General features: G+C 39.4%; 1 protein-coding gene across 1 annotated transcript in view; it reads right to left on the bottom strand.

The window, feature by feature from the left end:
* lamc1 (laminin, gamma 1) overlaps positions 1-14,266 on the bottom strand; it is a 68,569-nt gene extending 54,303 nt beyond the window's left edge. Inside the window, exon 1 of the mRNA XM_017717083.2 lies at positions 13,888-14,266. Coding sequence (XP_017572572.1) covers positions 13,888-14,266 — 379 coding nt within the window. The remainder of the gene's footprint in view (positions 1-13,887) is intronic.
* Positions 14,267-23,235: the final 8,969 nt, after the last annotated feature.

Raw genomic sequence — 23,235 nt, forward strand, 5'->3', positions numbered from 1 at the left:
TCTAAACTCACAAAGGCACCTAACAAGCATGCAAAGATTTCAATATAGCATTGAAAAAATAATTATGTTCAGATGATTCAATAGAAATGATCTTTTTATATTAAAACAGCAACTTAGGCATAGTTGATGCTCAGAATCAAATATAATCTCTATGGATGTCTGAGTTATTTCAGGTTTTGGTATTATAGCTTAGCTGCACTTCTTATACAATGTATTTAGCTTTGTTTCTAGGACATTTTACTCATTTTTAATCCCTTGTTTTTCTGGGCAAAACATTTGCAGAATTCGGTTAGAGCTTTGGTGAATCATTAACAGATACCATGTTGAAAATCAAATCAAACTGATGAAATCAAATTGATCTCAGAATCAAAAATACAAAAATCTAAAAAAGTTGCATCCTTATGCCCCACATTTTCCAACAAAACTCATTCATCTCCACGAACAGACATGAACAATCACACAACTGAGCAGTCATTATGCTGAAACACTACACACAGCGAAACACTGATTTATTACAGCTCTTATTTTAATACTGCAGCTTTCTGCAGAACCATATTGTAGAGTTTGACTCTGATTACAACTGATCAACTATGCTGCCCAGCTCAAGGCAAAAGTCTATAAAAATACCTGCTTATCATTTTTACTGGTGTCAGAGTGGTGTAGACTTTCTGGATAGCCAGTGGCAGAAAGCAACAGGATACAGCCCAGACGTTACTCCTCCAGAAAACACAGCACCTCTATCAACATGTTAACCCCACATAGTACGTTAAGGATATTGTCATCTTGTCATCACATTTTTCCATCACCAAAAATACCCCAGCTGTTCTAGCTCACAGGAACACCCAGCTGTTACTTCTTAAAATTAATACAAAGAGCCAAAATGTCTCTGAAATAACCAATCTTTCAAAAACATGAGAAGACATAAAGCAACATTAATGAAGGTGCACACACAAACATGATATAAAGCAGCTTAAGACCATGAAGAAGCCTCAGCAAATTACATCTGGCAAGAGGGTCATCTTACTCAGCAAAAGGAGCATAACTGGGCTCTTATCAGTTGATCCCCTCAAAGCAAACGGTATGCTCTGTTCAATCTCCAATTTTGGTCTGAAAATTGGACAGATGTTAAGATTTGACCATAATATTTGATGGTCTTTATCATACTCCAGAAGAACTGAATGTTTAGCCAGCACTAGGCTACCATAATGAATCTGTTTTTCATTCATTATTTAAATCTGTAATCTACATTTTTATATAACTCTGTAAGCTAAATATAATCTAAAAACATTCCACCAAATGTTCCAAATGAATGGACCTCAATAGATATGTACCAGTCAGACATCAGCACGAGTGCATCCCTAGTCAAGACACCAAGTGAAGTAAATACTGCCCAAAAAAAAAAAGCACAATCCAATAAAAGCTTCAAAGATGACAACTTGGAAGTTCTTAAATCCAATTTTATTGTGGGTGACGATGTAATGGACTGCTGGGTATTACATGTTTCCCAGGAGCGAAGCAAGAACAGAGGAAGAGGAGCGAGCTGGCAGGACTCCCCTACTATTACACAGGCTTGTAATCCAACCAAATTTCCGGTACTGAAGGGACTCTCAATACTGTGTGAGGCCAGGATGGCATGCTGTGGAAAGCTCATAAATCCTTCTTAAATCCATCCATGTAATTATGACTTGAGGAGAGAGGACTGCAGGTAGTTTGCATTCATTTTCACAAAGAAGGGGGGGAACTTTGAGGTGAAATAGATCACACAAAAACATTACACTTCTTTCTCATACTATAAAATCCCACTGGACTTCATGACGGATCTTCAGTATTCACAGTAAGTGTTAACTGCCTTGAACACATTTCTCTTTAGTGCATTGCACAAAAAGCCTGCTAAATAGAGGGTGGAGTAATCTCAGCAGTGGTAAGAAGACAATGATTTAGAGCTAAAAGAGGTCAGGAGTTAATTGGAACTCATTAATACATGGAAAATGAGCTTATAGGTGCTAGTCCAACGTGACCTGGGGGCAACATACGCTATAGACAAGCGAGTTCCAGCATGAAGGTTATCTATCTGCAGATGTGTTATGAAATCTGCTGGGTCACATTTTGGTCAGTGTCATACCTAAGTGGAACCAATTCATATACATATGGGCACAACCCATATATAGACGGCAGTTTTATGTTTTTTATATATATATATATATATATATATATATATATATATATATATATATATATATATATATATATATAAAAACAAACTATAATTTAAAGGTTTTTGCTGTTCAAAACCAACAAGCAGATGTATACCAGTCAATAGTGTATACCAGTGATAAGGGGTATAAAGATTCACAAAACCCATAAATTTGATCTCATACAAAAATATGGCATCTCGATTTGACATTTTTTAATACAACAAAAATGAAGAGTGCCTCAAAATGTACCTTACATTAATATGTTCATGTTTTCATTTTTAAATGTGCATTGAACATCCATGAAAACACAAACCCTTCCACCTTTTGTATCACCAAGTCTTTTCAGCGACTTGCACTTGAATAAAGATTAGACTTCAAACAAAAAGTCAAACCACACACTATATGTAATGCTTGAAGCTACATTTACATATTTTTTTATGTTATGCTCATGAACTAAACTAGCTTTAATTGATTTATTTTTAACATTTTCCACAATTTAAAAATAACTGTTCTACCGAAAAGCCTTTGCAGATGAAATATATTGAAATATGAATTATATAGTTTAGCCTACAATTTTGGGCATTAAAAAAAACGCAGAGTTTCCAAATACAAAAGAGAGAAACCAACCCTAGCATAACAAATTAATACTCAAGAATGTAAATTAACAGGCAACGTGACAAGGTTAAAGACTGGTCAGCATTATTTTGACTAACATAATTTACATTTGTTAGACAGCATGAAAACTTTGAAATGCAAAGGGCTCATTTGTTGCTAAGGCCACTATTACAATAACAATTACCAGACTGTATACTGCACTCCCCTCCCAAACCCTTGAGGGAAAGGGCTGCAAGATGGGAACAGCACCCTGGTGTCAGCATTTGACAGTGAAGGAGAAGCACTTGGATTCAGAAAAGTGGCAAACATCCCCCCTCACACACCTCCCTCCCCCGCCACTGGCCTTTCAATTAGCTCCCAACAGCAAGAATGTTAAGTTTCAACTTCAAAGTAAATACTGATGAATAGACTGCAAACACAGGCAGTGTTTAAGCAGGCAAACCTGTAAGAGGTCTGGAGTAAGTCTGAGCAGTGGCCTTCTTGTGGTGACAGAGAAAAAAAGCGAGAGCATAAATTCTAATTACAACTTGGAGAGAAAAAGAGAGTGAGAGGGTGAGAGAGAGAGAAAGATAAAACAGGAAAGATGGACAAGGGTAAAATGAAAGAGGAGAGGAAAAACGAGGAAAAAAAAAAGAGGGGGCGGGTGTACAGACAGATGAGTAGAAATGACCAAACAAAAAGACTAATCCAGTGACTGAATAACCCCTCCCCCAGTGTAAAGAAAAAAGACAAAGGGGTTTTGTGATGTTGTAGAGCTTGGAGAGGGTGGGCAGGAGACAGAGGGGGAGCTGTGGCCCATGCCTCAGATCTAAAGATAGGATCCTGACGTCTTCTCTCACATACAGACACACACTCATACACCGGAGGCTTCTTTGAAGGGCTGACTGACGACTCAAAAGGCTTAAAGAGTGTGTAGGAACTGAAGGCATTCCTAAAATGGCTATTTTTTTCTTTTAATAAGCTCTTTGGTGAAGTTGCCCTTATCTGAGAGGGCCTCACAGTTGAAGAACAAATTCTAACTGACAAAAATGGACACATACCTGAGTGGTGATTTAACTTGGCACAATGATCATTTCAATTCAAACTCATAATTTAGATCAGACATCTACAGAAAGACTTACAGTACTGATCTGAACGCTGATGCAAAGAACCAGATTATCCACATGTGCTGGTGCATTATTCAGCCTGAAATCTCATTAAGAATGTAAACTTCAGTTCCAGAGTGCTCCACACAAATACTGGAACAGACAAAACATGGGTTCAAGACAGCAGCATATCTAAGTAGGAAGACTTTCAAAGTTCTGCAGAAACATCTCTCCAATGCAACTGAGCTTGATAAAAACAAAAGGCTACAGGTCTCCACTATATAACAAAAAACAAAAACAAACAAACAAACAAACAAAAAACTTAGGACAAACCTCAGTGATTTCACACGCTATGTGTTTTGTGTAATTTTTGCTTGTGTATATTAACTGCTCACCAAATTTTCTATAACAAGCACTTGGAACAAAACCTTGTATCATTATTAACTCATAACCAAAGTCAATGTAAAAATAGCTTGGATCACTTCCATTGAAATTTTGATAAAAGCTAAACAGCAGCTAGAACAATTAAAAAAAATTGACACTTCACATTTTGGACACTAAGGCCCAATCCCATTTGAACCCTTGCCCCTACCTCTCAATTTTGCGTCTTCACGTCTAGGGGGAGGGTGTCCCGATTTTTGTGGAGATAGAGGGGTAGGGTGTTAGGTCTACAGGGCCCTCCAAATGAAGGGTTTTCACAGAGGCACACTCCTAATGAAGGGTTATGAGAAAAAAAAACAGCAAGATGGTTGCGCAATCAACCAAAGAAACCCACAAATGTGAGAATTTTCTCTGTTAGCAAATTACAATAACTACTGTATTATCTTAGTTTGATGTCGTTTCAATGCATTATGGTCCTTTTCTTCATAACAAGCATAAAAATCGCTAGTACTATGCTCGTGACTCAGTTCCAAGGGGCAAAGTGTCACTCGAAAACAAAGGGTAGGGGTAAAAATAAGAAATGAGACTAGGTCTAACAATGCAGAGCCTATGGCCTGAGTGGACACTCGCCACCAGACCAATCAAATTTTCACTCATTCACAAATATCCACCATTAATAACAAAACAACTTTCCACCCTCCCAAGCAAGATTAGTGTCATGGTGGGCAGTTGTGGGCTGGAGGTTAGGGATCCAGCCTAGTGACCGGAAGGTCGCCGGTTCGATCCCCAGAGCACATGACTGAGGTGTCCTTGAGCTAGACACCTAACCCCCAACTGCTCCCTGGGAGCTGCGGATTGGGCTGCCCACCGCTCCGGGCAAGTGTGCTCACTGCCCCCTAGTGTGTATGTGGTGTTTCACTTCACGGATGGGTTAAATGCGGAGGTGAAATTTCCCCGTTGTGGGACTAATAAGGGTCACTTATTTTTTTATTTTATAGCTGACGAATTCTGACGTAACGTTACCACCTCAATAGCTTAAGTGACATTAGCTTAAGCTAATGATAGCACCTTCCTAAAAGTTTGAGCGTTTCTTCATAGCCCACCTACAATGGCTGGGAGGCTGGAGTATTTTTAAAGAAACAGGATGGTTTGTCAAGCAGGTTTCAGTATCCAAGACCGGAAGACAATAAGTTGCTTAGTGGCCCAAGCGGTCAGTCCAAATTTGAACGTCTGTCTACCTCTGCTTGTTGTTATAGGAACGTCTAAACGGCCTTTGCTACAATAACAAACGTTCACTCTCCTACCTCCTTGTTATTGCTTATGATCACGTAGTGACAGCTGGGAATTATGTCATTTCCTTCTCCAGCGGAAAGTCATTATTAGTCTGCTCTTGGACAAGGGGTGTATGATAAGAGCAGCTCAAAAACGAAGATGACAAATCTTTGCTGCAACTAGACCAACAGGACTGCATAGAACACCTTTAACTTAAAAATAACCGAGCTAGAAACAGGCTACAAAGTTCTGTGGTTGCCACCTGGCATACTGCAGAGCAAATAGCAATTTTAGGCAATTACAATGCAAGGGATCCATGTTAAGGCACACACTCGACAAGCCTGGTGCTCACTGGTATTGCAGCACAAAGCATGAAGGAATGTCTCAACAAAGTGCAGAATTCGGCTTGCTGTTATATGGAAGGAGATCATGTTTGGTCAGGGAAGACAAAAGGAAGTGACTGCAGGGAATCCGGTTACAGCCATGGCTTGACTTTTCCAAGGCACCGGAAGCCCCAGTGACCTGTAGCAAAGATCAACAATGAGAAAGATATGAACTGTAAAAAGCTGTTTCAAGAGCAAACACTACTAGAGCTTCAAAACCACCTTCAAAACAGTACAATAGGATGTGGTAACTGGAGTGTAAAACAATTCATACAAGACTAAAAATGGAGAAGCCCCTAATGGTAACTATAAAATTTCACTCAGAATTTTAGCCACTGGTCAAGGTTAACTAAGAAACTCATTCTGATCCAGGTCTCTGAACTGATACACCTTTAAAAATAACAAAAGCACACCTATGAACTAAACATGAAACACAGCCTAATGTATACACATATGCTTATAGACACATCCACCAGATGTATCCGACCTCTCCCTGCATATTTGGCCTGTCAGATAGATCAAAAAAGGTTATATACCGCTATAGATTTTACACTTTCGATCGGTGTTAAAGCTTAATTTAGATTAATTAATTTTGCAAAGAGGACCATTTCATAGTGCTGAGTTAGCACCATTCTCATTTATGAAGCAGGTGTAAGAATCCTTTGAGACCCTTAGTGTTTTCACTTTCAGATATCCATAAATTAACAGTATGCTTACACTACTTGTTTTCAGGCTTTGCATCAATCAAACTTGAACATTAAAGTCCCATTAAACTAAATGGGACATATCCAGCATGTATGGCCATCATTTCTGAATTAAGCAAAAAATATATTTGTCACATTTTCACTTGCAAAATCTGAAAAAAACTTTACCAGTCATCAAGTTATCAATGTCCTGGTAACATTTCAGCTGCTGTTCACACTTCCACCCTTCCTTACCTAGATTTCTACTCCAACCCATGTTACACTTAACCTTTTGCTATTTAATTAGCTTTGTGGCCCAGTGCTAAAGTGTTTAAGTAGTTATTAAGGGGCTTCTGACTGTCTGTTTCATAGCGATGCAAAATGATATCGAAATCATAGTATCGGTGAATACTTGCTTTTCTATTGCCATTGGATAGATGTTTATCGTACACAGGAAAATGTGAATGATTTGTCATTTTAACTCTACAGTTATTTCTTCTTAATGCTAATTACCATGAATCACTTTCTTCCTAGTTTATGTATTCTGCATCAGCACATATGCGCATCAAAAACATAGTGGGTAACGGCACTGGCCCACAGTTCCCATTTTCTCACAAAACTAGAATTAAACAAGCCAAGAAAACCACATGAACGAGAAAACTGAACACAATGCACTACCAGCTTTTTTAAATATTCTCACTTGAGTACTGAGCTACCACTCATACCTTCATTTGCATTCTATTAAAGCAGAGTGAACAATCTCTTCCTTTCAGTGGAAATCTAAAAAGGCATAGTGAATGCACTGACTATGCTAAGCTCAAATAAAGAGGAAGTTAAGTTCAAGGTCATGTGAAATCAGTTTAACCCTAGAATTTACGCTGCCAAACAAGTACATCCTCTCTCTTGGGAAAACAATCTGTCAGAGGACTGTTTGTTTCCTATTCCATGAGGCAGAGTTTGTTTGCAAAGTCTTTATCATAATAAAGGAAGTTATTCAGCGACAGATTTATTGCCCGAAGTTTTGTACGTTACCCCAAAACAGCGCCCCACTGGGTTTTCAAGCATGACTGGATCTATCCTAAAAGAAACAGAGCTAATGAGGGAAAACGCTGCGCACTGCAGCACATCACTTTAAAAAGGATAACACTGTTTTAAAGTAAAACTGTTTAAACGTAAGTTCTCCATTAAGCCTGTCTACTTTAAAGTTTGAAAGGGGGGAAATACAAGGCCTGAACATTAGGTTCTCCTGCATGTTGAAAGCGTACACCGTCTGCCCTTGAAATCCAAAAACAAGGTTTTTCCACAACTAGATCATTAGGCTCTCATGATTAACAGTGCTTTGGAAAAAAAAAACAGCTCACTGTAAAAGCAGGTGTTATTATTGTTGCCCAAGGGAGGGTATTTTTTGATGATATGAAGCAGGCAAAGCTCTTTCAAATAGCATGCCAGTTATGGCAAAGTTTGTTATTGGAGAAACCAATTTAAAAAGATTACAAAACATGGCAGCACAGAGATGCCTTCCTATTTTGAGCAGATACCCGTCTGTGTCAATCCTTTATTTATGTGTGGAAACAGCTGTATTTGGCCACTGACAGCCTAGAGAAGAGCAAAGGGCTCAGTTTCACACTTCAAGACTTCGTTGTTCTGCTTTGAAGCCTTTGAAGAGCTGCATGTTGGGAAAATAAAGTTAAAAAGCCGACACTGGATATGTTTTTAAACAACAAGAGCTCATCTGAATTGGAGACACGCAGGTAAATTATATAGCACACCAGACCATCTGTTTTCACTAATGTGAGCCATCCTTTGACTACTGAAAGACAGAACTGTGCTCAAACTAACAAGTAAAACAGCATATCAAATCAAACGTTTTTGGGATCATGTTTTTTTTTGCTCTTTCCAACTTGTTGCTGCTTTCAGTTTAAACACATACAGGGATGTATGCAAGTGGACTGAATCTCAGCTTGAACCTGTCAACCCACAGTTATTGCAAGAGTTTGTTTTGGCAACTTGACGGCTACTCTGAAGCAGCGTGCAAGGCTGGCATCAGCTCAACAACACCTGCACCATGATAAGCATGTACAGATTTACCCCTTACTCTTTGATAAGTTTCCAAAATTCACATACTACCAAACATATCAATAAAAATGCTGGTTTCCAACGTCCACATATACCACGAATATCTCAGCTAAGATATTGTACACAGTTGAAACAAAAATTATTCCCCATAGATTAATATATCTAAAACATAGAAGGGGATTGCTAACGAAAAAGGTTGAGTAACTGGTTGTTAGAAAGAGAAAATGCACCCACTAAGCTTTAAGTGAGCATTAAGTGACTTGTGCATTTCCTGGAGCTCCACCATGTGTGCAAATAGGTGGGAACAAAGTACTAAAGGGTCATCTGAGGGACACCCAAGTTTCCATTTGTCCTCTAAAATGAGCCAAAGCAGCACCACTGGGGTGAAAAGAACTTCACTTCGGGACTCACTGACTTATTAATATGTTTAGAGATTTTTTGCATTCACGTCAGAATTTTTTAGATAATGTAAGAGGTTAGAAAGGTTAAAAAAAAAAAATGAAACGATGAGACATCAAAAACGTCTCCTCCACCACGCACGCCTTAATCTACTGTCAGTCACATCTTCATCTGCAGTCAGCCCAGATGCAGCAGATTAGCCTGAGTACTGGCTGCTTGCCATTTTACACAATTCATTGCAATCCAGACAAAATGTTTAAGTTATCAAGAATCTGCACCATTTTTCTCAGAATATTTACTTACAAAAGACTTAAGCAAACTTAGCTGAGGATTTCTCTGAGGTGTTTACAACACCAAAGAGGAATGCAAAGCTCAGTTCATTAGGCAAACTCGCCAATTTAACCCAAACTAGCGTAAAATGCCTTTTTTTTAAACAGCCATTATTAAAGATTGTGACAGAACCCCATGAGGCTACACAGTGAAACTGGCAAACAACACTAAATTGACAATAGGAGCAAGTACCCTGTTTGACAGCTAAGCGGTACAATACAAAACCAGCAGGAGTTTTTTCAGGACATGTTTGGCTTTATCACCAGGAGATGAGGCAGTACCAGCACCTTGTCCACCCTGGGTGGTCTGATCTTCCAATTCAACACAATTGTCTAACACAAATCTTCAGCAACACAATTACAGAAGTATCTAAAAGTTTGGACTTATTTTATTGCCGTTGTCTTCTTTTACTATCAAAGATGTAAAAAGAAGTTTACATTTCATAGTGTATACCTTATACTTTAGTTGTAAACTAGTGTTACTACTGATACTCAAAATAGGAAACAATGTGTTGACAACAACAGGACTGTAATTGTAGCCAAGTACCAACATGCACACTGCAACTCTGAGTCCTTTTTAAGCACAAGGTTCCCACGGTGAGATCATACCTTCCAGAGAACAACAATAGGTTCTAAATCAGACAACTTGCTCTCCCTTAAACCCTCTCAACTGAGATTGGTATAATTTGGTCCAGCTGGTCCCCCTTTCAGAAATGGCAAGGTCTTTGGCTGAGTTGTGGAAAAAAGCCTGCAAGGGATGAGGGGAAAAGAACCCTAGGGCCCACGAAACATTCTGTACTTCGCGTTCCCACACTGCTGTGCAGCTTCCTCTCCTCACGCTCAGACAGCCAACGGGCCAACAAAAGAGCAAAACAGTCAGCTAAGGGGTAGGGGTAGGGGTGTTATAAGTATAAGCAAGAGAACAGGAAGAGAGTACTCTTCCCAAATGCTTGCACCTTGTCAAGGGAAACTTTGTGCCTTTCTATACAAATGAATGTATAATCACTGGAATAAGGAAGCAAGCATGTAACGAGTACGAAAGAATGTCAGAAATGTTCCCAGACTTAAAGAATTAAAAGGCAGATGTACAGTAAGTCTCTTCCCAGTTCCAGTTAACTAGACAGATGTGCAGCATATGAACTGCAGCTGCATCATCATTGCTCAAGTACACTGGGAATACTGAAGGGCTTGGAGAGCTTTCCGTATCCCCTGTGTGTAACTGGCTCATTTAGGCCCAATTTGACATTTAACGACATACACCACAGACAAAAGATTGGGTCCAAAGATTTCCCCCTTCATAACAGGAAATACAAAAGATAAGGAAAGAATGCCACTGCACTGTTCACAGTCACTCACATCAGTTAATGAATCCAATACGTGCCATTCCAATTTATCTGAGAAGTATGAGCTTGCATTGTTCATTGGTATTCCCATTGGTGGACAAAAATAATGGGAGTTACCTGAAATACATTTTTTATGGCTGGATTTTTTGCCATTGGAAAAATTCCAAAGGTTTTGCAGATCTAGATTAAGCCCAAGCTGGATGAAATTGTACTGAATGAAATTGGATGAAACTGACCTCTTCACTAGACATATTTATTAGCCAAAAGCTAGGCTGAATCAGTTTTCATAAATCATGAAAGAAAGAGGAAAAAAGAAAAAGCGTTTCAATGGTCTCAATAGGTGGTCTTTGAGGAAGAATGATAAATCTTCTGTACCATGAAACTGGATTCCATGTACTCATGTAAGGCACAGACATTAAGAAAAAACATCTCACAACCGACAAATGAGCCTTCATCAAGGCCAGTATGTTCTGCATCTCCATGCGTTTAGGTTGATTCACACTGAAATCAGTCATATATGTTCATCCTGTGCAAGAACCCACTCAGGGGTGCAAATACCTCCACGTATGATTTCTAACATATTTAAAAATACTACTACCTGCCTAAACCTACCTGACTCATCTCTCCTCATCTGTGTGCCTACGAGATCAGGCTTCATCTCCAGTTTTCAGGGAAAAGAACTCTGAGCTGTCAGGTCAGGACTTGTCTGCTTCCTGCCCAAACCAGGTAGAATGGAGATAAAAGCCATCAAAGGCAGAGTATATAAAAATAAGAGCTTATGGCTGAGAGACCCAGACTTCTTGTGGCTTCCCACCTACTGAGGTACACAGAGAACATCGTACCGCAAAAAATATCATTATGCACAGATATTCTAACTTTGCTTCCCGCAAAGTACAAAAGATGCCAGTCTTTGTGTTTTGTGCATGAACATGTGTAACTGCATGAGAGGCCATTTCCGACCATCATTAGCCAAATCAAAGTCAGCAGTAATTACAGATGTGCACCCTTTAGTGCTCCTGGCCACGACGACCTCAAAGCAGACAGTCACCCATCAGACAGCTGATCAGCTTTATAGACACGTTACCAAACCTTCAGCCAGTACAAACCCTTAAGGGTACAGCAATTAGCCAAACAAGAAATGAAGCAGACTAAGATCACCTGAGACAATAGCTATAGGAAGTAGGGTGAGAGAGTCAAGCCACTTTTTTTGTTAAAAGTTTGAAATTTGCAAGAACGTGGAAACAGTTCATGCAAACAAACCATTCTTCAAGTAAATCCAATACAGAGTAGATGAATTACACAGATTTCTTCAGGAACCTCCGAAAGATTAAAATTTTCTTCACTATTTGAAATAAATAATTACATCTTCAAGGACCACAAAAGCCTATACTGGCAATTTCCTTGACTCACTTCTTATTAACACAACACCATGGAGTTATGCTGCCCGGGCTGATTCAAGAGAGGCTACAGATGCTCACTCATTCATTGTTCATGTGCAAATGAATGAAGTTAAATCACTAATTTCATAGTCTATTGCACAGTCTATCTACTCCTCATTTCGTTTGACTTGCAGCTCATTCTTCCCAGTCTCAGAATCCTCTTCACCACATCATTTAGCTTACGCTGGCAGGAATTCAATGATTCATATAATGTGAGTAATTTCATCAGTGAACTCACGCCTGTAGAGTGTGATAGTGAAAATGTAGTGGTCACAATCGACAAATGGTACAATCGACAAATGCTGAACCTGTTTGACCAGGGGGATCTCTGAATGATGGTGCCATGACTCACAGGTAAGCAAAAAAATGTTTCAGTTATGGATCACTAGACACCTATATCTACATAAACTCTGACAACAAACTTTACTTCATTTGTTTATTTAACAAGGACATTACTTTGTGTGCCAGATTTAGCCATCTGGTTAAGATTTTTCTGAATAATTTCAAAACGATAACCTATAACTTGTCAAATTAAAACTAGATGCCCTCGAACAGAACCAGTGCAAATACAAGTCTCTATTATAGCTTCTAATATTGGATTATAAATCTTTGCCTGAAATTCACTCTGTAGGCTCAGAATATTTAAAACCGAACGCGATAAAAGGTGTTTTTTCCAAAGTAATGCCAAAGTAAGTTATTATTTCCCACAATATACTTCAACCAGTATTGAGCGCTCCCCTGATCCCATCCAAATTCCAAGAGCTCAAGGGGAAGAGCCAACAAGTCCCTCATAGCACGTTCCTCTTACGAGGCCATAGTATAGACTATATAAGGCATAATGAACATTCGTGCACAGAGCAAAGCTACTGAGCATGATACAGTAAGCAACAACCAGACTTAAAAATTGATCAATGAAGTCAAGCAGCACTTCATAAACCGCTTCAGGTTCCACTTTATTTCCATACTGATAGATAAAGAGTTTGCGAGTTTATTTAAAACTAGTCAAACCTGAAGAGCGTAAATGAAAGTTTAACACGGTTAGTTGTCAGATATGAAGAGTAGACGAGCTCACAGACGTTGGATTTGTGAAAATACTGTGATACAGACTACGTGACCAATCCAGCCTTGAAAACAGGCTATTGTTGCAAGAAGGCAATTTGCCCTAGCGGCTGTTTGCAGCCTTTCTACTCACATTAGCAAGACACGCTAAAGCAGCGCTTTATCCATGTTGGCAGTTTTTTGGCCAGCACCATCCATCGTAATGCTTTCATTCAAGAAGCTACTTGTAATCTGTGTGATGCAGCTTAACGAGCCTATATCGAAGGGTGGGCAACTGCTGACTTGGACTACAAGATCGCTGATCACTCGATCCAGAGCAGGCCAACGGCAAAAAACAGCGATTGTCCTTTAACAACAGGGGCTGAACTGATAATACGGTCTTCGATAAAGGAACACAAACACGAATCAGCGGATCAAACAAACCGCCTGACCAGCAGAAATCAAAGTCCAACACTGGTGGCCAACTTTCTAACTTTATTGCTAGGGGCTGGGTGGGCTGAGTACACTACACTTTGCGTTGATAATAAATATGCGACAATCTAACTTCGGAAAATTTGGATTTTCCCCCTGACAGAAACAACAAAACAGGACCGATTCTCAAAGCCTGCCCAAAGCCGGAGGTGCTTACCCAGGTGAAGGGTGAGGTTGATGGAGTTGGGGTACTGGATGCCCGCTAGCATGGTCTGACTTTGCCACCAGGTGGTGTCCGCCTGGTTGTTGTAGTCGGTGAGGTAGACCGCGCTGTGATGCTGCCTCGGGTCCCGGGCGTCGCAGATGTGGCAGGACTTTGTGACTCCGGTCACGCCGGTCTGCACGCAGTACTCCTCGGGCGGAGAGCCGCAGGTGTTCGTGGCCACCACGGTCACATTAAAGGCGGCGTTCACGAACTCGGGCATGCAGCGCTGAGGCTGCCCGGACTCGTCCGCGCACTCGTCCATGGCTCCGCGGCTGCACGTCGCCCACAAAGTCAGAGTCAGCGCGCCCAGAACGAGGGCCAAACGGGACATGGTGGGGGTCGATCGTGTCCGTCGTCCTCACTGCGCACAGAAGCAAAACTCCGAAACCCCCTAACCGAGGCGTTTCCGTCCGAAAAATAAAAGTTGTTGCGGTAACACGTCAGCTACCGAGCTCGCGGACCGAGGGCTAAAATCATGCGGGACGCGGCGGCGCTGCGGCTCGGTCGCTCCTTCTGTGCAGGAAAAAAGTGGCTCTACTTTCTTGAACTTGTGTGCCGCTTTCTACTTTCCGTCCTGTGAACATCCACGTCTTTCTTTCCTTACGGGATTGTGACCACCGCCATGGAAACAACCCCCAAAAAAAGTTTGGTAAGGAAAAGAGTTGGACCCGAGCAGGCTACACCCTGCCAGCTAGTGCGCAAGTCAAAGAAGTTGGAGGGGGGGAAAAAGTTTCATGGTCTACTTCCGCCTGAAGGAAGCTTTGATGGCGAGCCGAGCCGCTGAAAAGGCGAGAGCGACGGGAGTGGGCGTGACCTGTGCGGTGTGGGCGGTGTCGGTGAGACGAGTAGGCGTGGTCTGGGTGGTCAGTTGGACGGTTAACGTCAGCAGTGAGCGACCGTGTGGGCGTCAATAGGCAGGACCCTCAATGGGGTAACGGACCGTCCACTGGAGCTTGAACACTACACGCTCCCCTTTTCCATCATTTCAGTATTGACTCCAGTAGCATCATCTAATGATTCGCTAGGCTGCTTTTTAAAATATTTCCAGCCTATATTTCCTTTGCCATAAACAAAAGTAGTGTTTTTGGTATATAAACACATCCAACATACTACAGAACTTAACTTTAACATCTTCAGACTGACATGTGGGCATGTTCACATGCCATTTTTAAAGACCAGTCTGGTCTGGATGAATCTCCAGTGCTATGAATAACTAGGAGCAGATAGCTGTTTCACACAGTGGGCAGAGGGGCCAAAGAGCAAGGTTAAATATACACTTCCCAACAAGCAGGTCTCAGGAACCCAAGAATAGCGGAGTGGATGTTAACAGTTTATAGCTGTAGTCTTACATTACGATGTCTGACCCTGGCTCAGTGTTTTCTTGCAGCAACCCATAATGAACCTGAACAAACACGCCAGCGACTCCATTACTGAGCAGGTCAAAGCTGAGATGGAAAAAAGAGAAAAAGACAAAGGCCCGTCTATTTTGTTGTTGGGCATGTGTGTCTGCAGATGGAGCAGACAGTCTTTTCCTTATGGCCTCCCATCAGAGCAAAGGAGAATCAGAAATACATAAAATACGTACATAAAATACAAAAATGCTGGACTATTTATTGCTTCCACAGAAGGGAATGCAATGGTTGAAAAAGGCTGAGTGGTTTGATGTGAAATGGTTAACTGTAGACAAACTTACTTTCATTGATTTCAGTGGCAGTGACAGGAACCAGGAGCCGCAATGTCTGCAACACAAATATAGCCATTCTGAAACAATATTTTGGGCATCAGGTAAGATGTTTGTATCTGTTTCATGTAAATTTCTGTGAGGGATTTTTACAGGCATTAAATGCTTCAGATGTGAGGTTCCTTTTACCACTGCTGTGAATAATTCTGACACAGTAAGTTTCTCTGTAACTCTGTAACTCTGTAACTGTTACTTATTGCAGAAACTTTGATAAATCAATGAAATACTCTTTTGAGATCTTGGACTCTGAGGACTGACTAGTTCTGCTAAAAGAAAACAGATGGCACAGATAATATGAAACTTTAATTTGTTCATCTTCACTTTGAATCCATTCTTTGGGCTTATGTAGACCTCTGTAAACACAGCTCAAACTCTAAATTCCCCACCTCTTTGTTAACATCCTCAAAGGCTTTGTTCAACGACTCAAATTCAGGTTAAAGTAGCCAATTTCAATAATGTTTTCTGCTATTTTGTTGCTGGGTTTGCCCTCCTTCCACTTATATTCTGTGCCACAACATGCAAATAGAGCTTGTGTGCGGATAGCCTAATGTAACAGTGAAAGCTACAGTGCTATGTATTATCCAAGTGTTTTGGTTATTACTGCAGCCAATTTCCAGTGTGGACACTTTTTCTGCCACTCAGATAAATAACCGACGGCCCTTAGAAACATCAGGCTGTGGTGTGAAATTGATGCTGACAGACAAGTTGTAACCAACATCAGAAGCAATGCATATCACAACATAAGTGACTGATAATGCTTCATGACTGACAAATGTCTCCCATTGACCACTTGCCAATGGAAGAATGTCAGCAATTCAAGCTTTTTTGTGACTGGTGATTATCTTTCAGCTCACTCATTATCATAATTCCATTATGGGTCTGTTTATTCACAGACAACCACTGCCTTTCTGAATGATCAAAGGCTTTAGGCCTCTTCTGGCAATCAACGCAATCATTTAGTCTCTTAGATTGGGTTGCAGCAATAAGGATTAAATTAAAGAGAATTTAAAGCTAATCAGGTATTTGTTAATCTAGGTTTATCTTAGTCTGGAGTTATGTTACTTAATTTTAAATGTAAAACAAATCTACTAAAAAACTTTAATCTTTGATTGAAGATGGTGCCTATTTAGCCAATCCTGAGAAGCATGCTTAAATAATGCACACATTGGAAATGTGAATTTAAATATTTTAAACGCAACTGCTCATTTGAAATTAAATTCAAAGTCATAAACATGCAACAATCATGTTTAATGCAGAAATCCCAACTTTATAAGTAGCCCGCACATCCCATTCCCACTAAAACAGGGAATGCACCTTCAGTGTGAACATTTAAAACCTTTAGGATATTCAAAAAAACAAACTTTTAAAAATAGATTTAAAGTTAATGATTCATAAATAATCATTAGTAAACATTGATAAACATGTTTATCATTAATAAACATGGATAAAAACCTCAAGAATACTTGAATTATTGAAACTCAGTTACTGACTCAAGCTTGTCACTTTAGACACAGTTAAATAAAACTGCATCCTCACCTAGGGTATATTTAGCATGTCTTTGGCCTATTTGTAACTGTGAACATACTTGCACTAGTGAGATGCTGCAAGTGTGGTTTTCCTCCCTTGTGGAGAACTTTCAACATCCTAACCATTAGTGAGTGAATGTATGAGTTAGTTCCCTGAGGCGCTTTGTATCCAAGATCCTGTTTATGCCTGGTTGCATATGATTTGTATCTGGATTGTAACCTGATAAGGTTACCACATGCAAACAGATTGAAATCTGACTGCAAAAAACTGGACGGATTATATGATAGAGCTTAATATGCAAATAAGCTTATATTCAACAACCAATAGCCTGTGTTGTACCTAATTTTTCCTATTCTGTTCAAACGATTCTATTAAAAAATTACATTTTTGTATGGTGTTATTCATTTCCTTACACAGGCTGCACACCAATTGACGAGAAGGCAGCTGTTCATGATTAATGAATAATAACAATGTAACAAGACAGTGACCAATTATGTACATTAAAGGTTAAACTAGCATAGTATTTTAACTAGCTCAAGCTGTTCTAGCCTACTGTAGAATTAAACTCAGAGGAGAAACTCATGTCAGAAGCTGAACTGAAGGAGCACTGATGGTTCGGTTTAACAGTGGCAGTACAGAAGGTATTTTTCCCCATATGCGAAATAAGAGGAAGAAAGTGCTGCCAGAGTATTGGGAGGGGTTCTGGTTGTCAGATGTTGCTTGGAGAGATGGATGTATTTACCAGCTCTGCTGGAAGTTTAAATTCAATCCCTAAATAAAGTTTATATCTGAGTGTAAAGTAATTTATTATTAAGTTGTTTGTAAAACTAATACCAGGATTAAAATGACAGTTTAAGTATAACCTTGATTACTGCTAACCATGTTTAAAGTTTGGTACCACTGAACTAATAGATCAACTTTGAGTTAATACAAGCTTAACCTTATTCTTTGATGGTGCAACCCTGTCCCCTTTAAAGAATTCAATCAGTGATAAATGATTCGGACAGTACAGATCACTGCTGGGGGCTCCAAATTACGATGCTATTTTCCTATATTAAGGATATGGAACACCTCTATGAGGAGGTGTCCACAAGGTACTGATGAGATTAGAGCATGTCCTACAAGCATACAGCCTCTTATCTCTCTGTCCACACATTCCACAATCACTCCGCCTTTGTCCTATGAGCTCATCTACCATTACATTGTCTTATCAATCAGCCCCTTCGTCTCAACAGATACAGTGCTAGGGGAATGAGTGTTTGATTTATCCCCATGTGTCAAAAAAGGAGCACTGTCTGTCAGCACTCTCTGTCAGCTACTCGTTTTAGTTTCCCGTCTGAGACAGTGCCCCGCTGCTTCATGCACAGGCATGCCCCAAAAGTGCATTGTCTTGAATCCTTTGCCTCAAGAACTTTGAACATTCATCAGCAATTGTTCTCTAAGGGTTACTTTAAGACACAGGAGGTATGTACTCTGCAATCACCACAATGTACCTTGAGGGCAAGACTTTGTTCTCAAGATATTCACGTATAGTGTGAATTTTTCTGTTGTGCTCTCAGACACAGTCAGACTAACAGACTGCAGATAACTTTACCTATGATAATGCTATGCTTATAGTTATCTCTCGAGAATAACGAAAACAATGGGCAGAAAAAAGCCAATGACAAAAGCTAACAGAAGTCCAGGTCATTTACATTTAAGTTCATCAGTGTTTTAGCAACTTTTATGTGGTCATCTATGACATCTTTTTTCACTCAGGCACATATAGGAGGTAAATAAATAAGCCAAATTCTCCAGTTCATCCACCAAATCAAGAAAGGTCTAAAAAACTCAGAGATTAAATGTGGCAAAAGACTGCTGATCCTTGCGAATGCAATACCTATATCAAAGAATCATACACTTGAGAATATCTATTATCATTATTAGAATGTTATTTAAAGGGACACTCCAGCCAAAATTAAACTTTCAGCCATCACAACAGTAATTATGCCTACTCGTATTCCACAGCAAGGCCACAGTAGACTTTAGAGCAAAATTTTCCAGATTAAAGTATAACAACACCTTCTACGAATGATGTATCTTGAAGGAAGAAAGAACATCTGAAACCTTTTTTTCAGTAACCTGGTGAACGCATAAAGAAGCCAGATAGCTAAAGTTACTGCCAAGTACACCACAGGCTTGTGAATTGTGTTTTATGGTCAGTTTGACTACTGAGATATCAGCTATACTAAAGCTAGCTTGGTTCTGTTTAATAGCTTTTAGATCAGTGACTAGGCTAGATGTCAGGACCGGCTGACACCACAGAGATCGCAATTGGTATATGATGTATTTGTGCAATGCATGCTGGGTACTGTATGGACAGAACAATGGTAAATGAAAACATGAATATGATATCAAATCATCAATTCTGTCGAAATAATGAGGCTGAGGTATATAAAGCTACAATACAGAATGGCCTACTGCATAGCACAACAAATAACATATGAAACACTTGTTTTAGGCCAGAAGGAACTTTAAGTTAAAACTAGAAATGACACGATACCACCTTGTCTTTCCAATACTAGTATCCATAATAAAACTTGTCAGCTGATACTGATAAGAATCCATTATTTCTTCTTTAGAAAATACTAACCTTAAAAATTTGCTATTTTTAAATTAATCACTTCATTCAAGATGAGCTTTAAAGGCAGACGTGGGCTGGAGGTTAGGGATCTGGCCCTGTGACCGGAAGGTTGCCGGTTCGATCCCCAGGGCCGACAGTCCATGACTGAGGTGTCCTTGAGCAAGACACCTAACCCTCAACTGCTCCCTGGACGCTGTGGATAGGGCTGCCCACCGCTCCGGGCAAGTGTGCTCACTGCCCCCTAGTGTGTATGTGGTGTTTCACTTCACGGATGGGTTAAATGCGGAGGTGGAATTTCCCCAGTTGTGGGATCAAAAAGTATCACTTAAAATGTGCTTAATCTGTCTAAAAAAAACCACACATATATTTTGCTCCTCTGATCTCTTCACGGTTAGAGCATGCTGCACATGGACCAGGCTAAACACCACTGGAAATTTAATTATTTAAATTTCTAAAGTCAAATGTAAGCAAATTAGAATATGTTAGTAATAAACATGGTCAAGCAAAAAGGACCCTGCTCCATAGTATAGCATGGTGCTGTATATATGATGCTGGAGCAGTGCTTCCAAAGGCCCTAGTAACTTTTACAAGTTACATGGCATCATGGACTTTGAGGATATTTTACAGTAAAGTCACTAGATCAAAAATCAGCCATCATTAAATCATCAAAAATGACTGTGATACAAAGCATAGTTCTAAATAAAGCTTTTGTTATAGCTGGTCCAATCCACTGACCTAAACTCGCCTGAAAACCTGGGGGAAGAGCAGAGAAGTCCAGAAGGGAGGACCAAGGACACTCAGAGAGTAGAAGATATTCTGCCTGGAGGACTGGCCTTAGATCCATTTAGAAGGCTGATGAAGAAGAAGAAACATTTCCCCAACCCTCATCAAACACTACAGAATTGTATACAGAGAATGTTATCAAAGAAAAAAGACAAGTTTCTTTTTCTTATAATAAAGAACCCTACAATGAACATCTGAAGCAATCTAAAAGTCCAGAATTAGTCTTTACAGTTTACAGGCAAACCAGGAAAATTTAAGGAAAATATTCATCGTCTACTTACTCTGGGTGGAAGCAAGGTGGTTGTGATACTCCCTCTGCTGGCAATGACTCAACATTGCATCAGCGATAACTTTCTGAGGGATAACTAGACATCTTATATTTTGCCCCTCAGAGACCCTCTGAAGTGCTCTATTTATAACAGATTGAATGGCACTAAACTACATATTCAAGCAATCATTATAAGTTTCTGAGCGATAACTAGACCTCTTATATCTTGCCCCCCAGAGACCCTCTAAAGTGCTCTATTTATAACTTACTAAATGTCACTAAAACTGCATGCACAACTACCACACTCCTGCAATTCACACTCTAAACCAGAGATGCCCACTTTCATCTGCACAAGGGTGAACAAAGTTTTTTTTATTATTCTAACCGAGCATGAGCACATCTGATTATACTTGTTTACTGGTCTCAGTCTTTAAATACTTAATGCTTTCACTTGGTTGTAACTACAACTTGCAGCCACACAAGGACCTCTGTAGATAAGACTGGATACCCCTGCTCTACACTGTACTATAGCATCATCTGTGATAAAAAAAAAAAAAAAAATTCTGAATTTCACAGCATGCCAAAAGTCAAACAATATGACTGCCTCTTATTACGATCCTTACTTACCAATCAAGCAGAATTCTAAGTAAGTTTGATTAATGATACGTTTTTCCTTCTTTCCTAACATGTTTAGTGATAGAAATTCACATGAAATAAATAAAACATGATCAAATACACATTTGAGGCCTCTGTTTACACCACTTTTCAGCATTCATTATACAGCAACTCCAATTACTCCATTATAATAGTGTAATATTACAATAAATGGGTCCAACTCTGGTGTTGCAGACCCCCTGCACTGTACATTTTAAAGTCTTCCCCATCACAACAGAGTCAAGTTAAGTCAGGTCTCACTGAATTTTCAAGCCATCTATGATGTGGAACAAGCAATAATGAGACACGTCTGTGCAGTCTTATCTATTACATTTACTAGGGATACACTGATAATGGAAATGTACATATTCGATGTTATAAATATCTGCATATCTCAATACTGATACCAGTACATAAACATTTATAAAAAGAAAAAACTAGGGCTACAACTACCTGGATTAGTGTTACAGAGAAATAGAACATTTATTTCTGCAAGATTACAAATGCAAAAAAAAAAAAAACAGGCATTTTAGCAAAGGACCCTAGCGTCATATAAACGTTCTGCTCTTTCAGATAAAAATAAATACATAATACTGGTTTGATATACCAGTATTAAATTAAAATATCTATCTGATATCAATTATCTACTGATACAACATCTACTGATTCCGATATTATCTTGCGTTCCTAGCGTTTAAAGCATATAAATTTAACTACAATTTACAATATTATATTAATGTACAGCTTATATGTAAAATAATGTATATGCAGAAGTGGGTAAAGTAGTCTAAGCCATACTTAAGTAAAAGTATTGTTACTTCTGTGAAATAATGATTCAAATAAAAGTACAAGTAGCTTTCCACAAAGCATGAATAGAAGTACAAAAGTAACCAGTCAAAAACTAATTTAAGGTATGGAGTAATTTAGAGAACCACAGTGGAACCTCAGCATATGAAGCACTGTTTGTTAGGCTCTTTTCTTTTTTGATGCACTTTTAGACTAAAATAGAATGATAACCCTCAGGAATCAGATGTATAACCACTTGCAAAGAACAGATGCTGCCTCCAATGGACAGCCTTTACTAAACATCATGGTTAAGACTTGGGCAGTTCAGTTTCAGTATCAAGACTCCAGTTTAGGCTAGACGTAGGCTTACTCTGAGAAACTGGCCCAGTGGAATTAAATACAAAAAAAATGGAATTAGTTACCAAATGTTAATGATTCAAATGTAACTGAGTAAAAAGTAGGTCACTTTCCTCACAAATATAACTACTTGAGCAGAAGTAAAAGCATTACCAGTTGAAACTACTCAAGAATATCTCACATCTTTACTTCAGTACACATAGGTTATCTAGCTAGTTAACTGCACTACACTCTTCAAAAAGATGGTTCTTCAAGGCTTTTCTACGAAAGGAAACGGTCCTATTTAGGACCAAGATTTCTAGAGTCCTTTCCAGCTTAAATGGCTCTTTGTCTGGTGAAATCGTTCTTCATATTGATGGAGAATGTGTAGGTTAGTTAGCTAGGTTAGGTTATATGGTTCAGCATTTTCAAAAATGTTCTATCTAGCACCAAAAAAAGGGTTCTTCTATTGCTACAAGCTTGACATCTATACGGAACCATATACCACTCATTCTCCATGAGTCTGAAGAACCATTTCACAAAGCAAAAAACCATTTACGCATGAAATGGTTCTATATAACC

This window comes from Pygocentrus nattereri, chromosome 2 (assembly GCF_015220715.1).
Source record: "Pygocentrus nattereri isolate fPygNat1 chromosome 2, fPygNat1.pri, whole genome shotgun sequence".
NCBI lineage: Eukaryota > Metazoa > Chordata > Actinopteri > Characiformes > Serrasalmidae > Pygocentrus > Pygocentrus nattereri.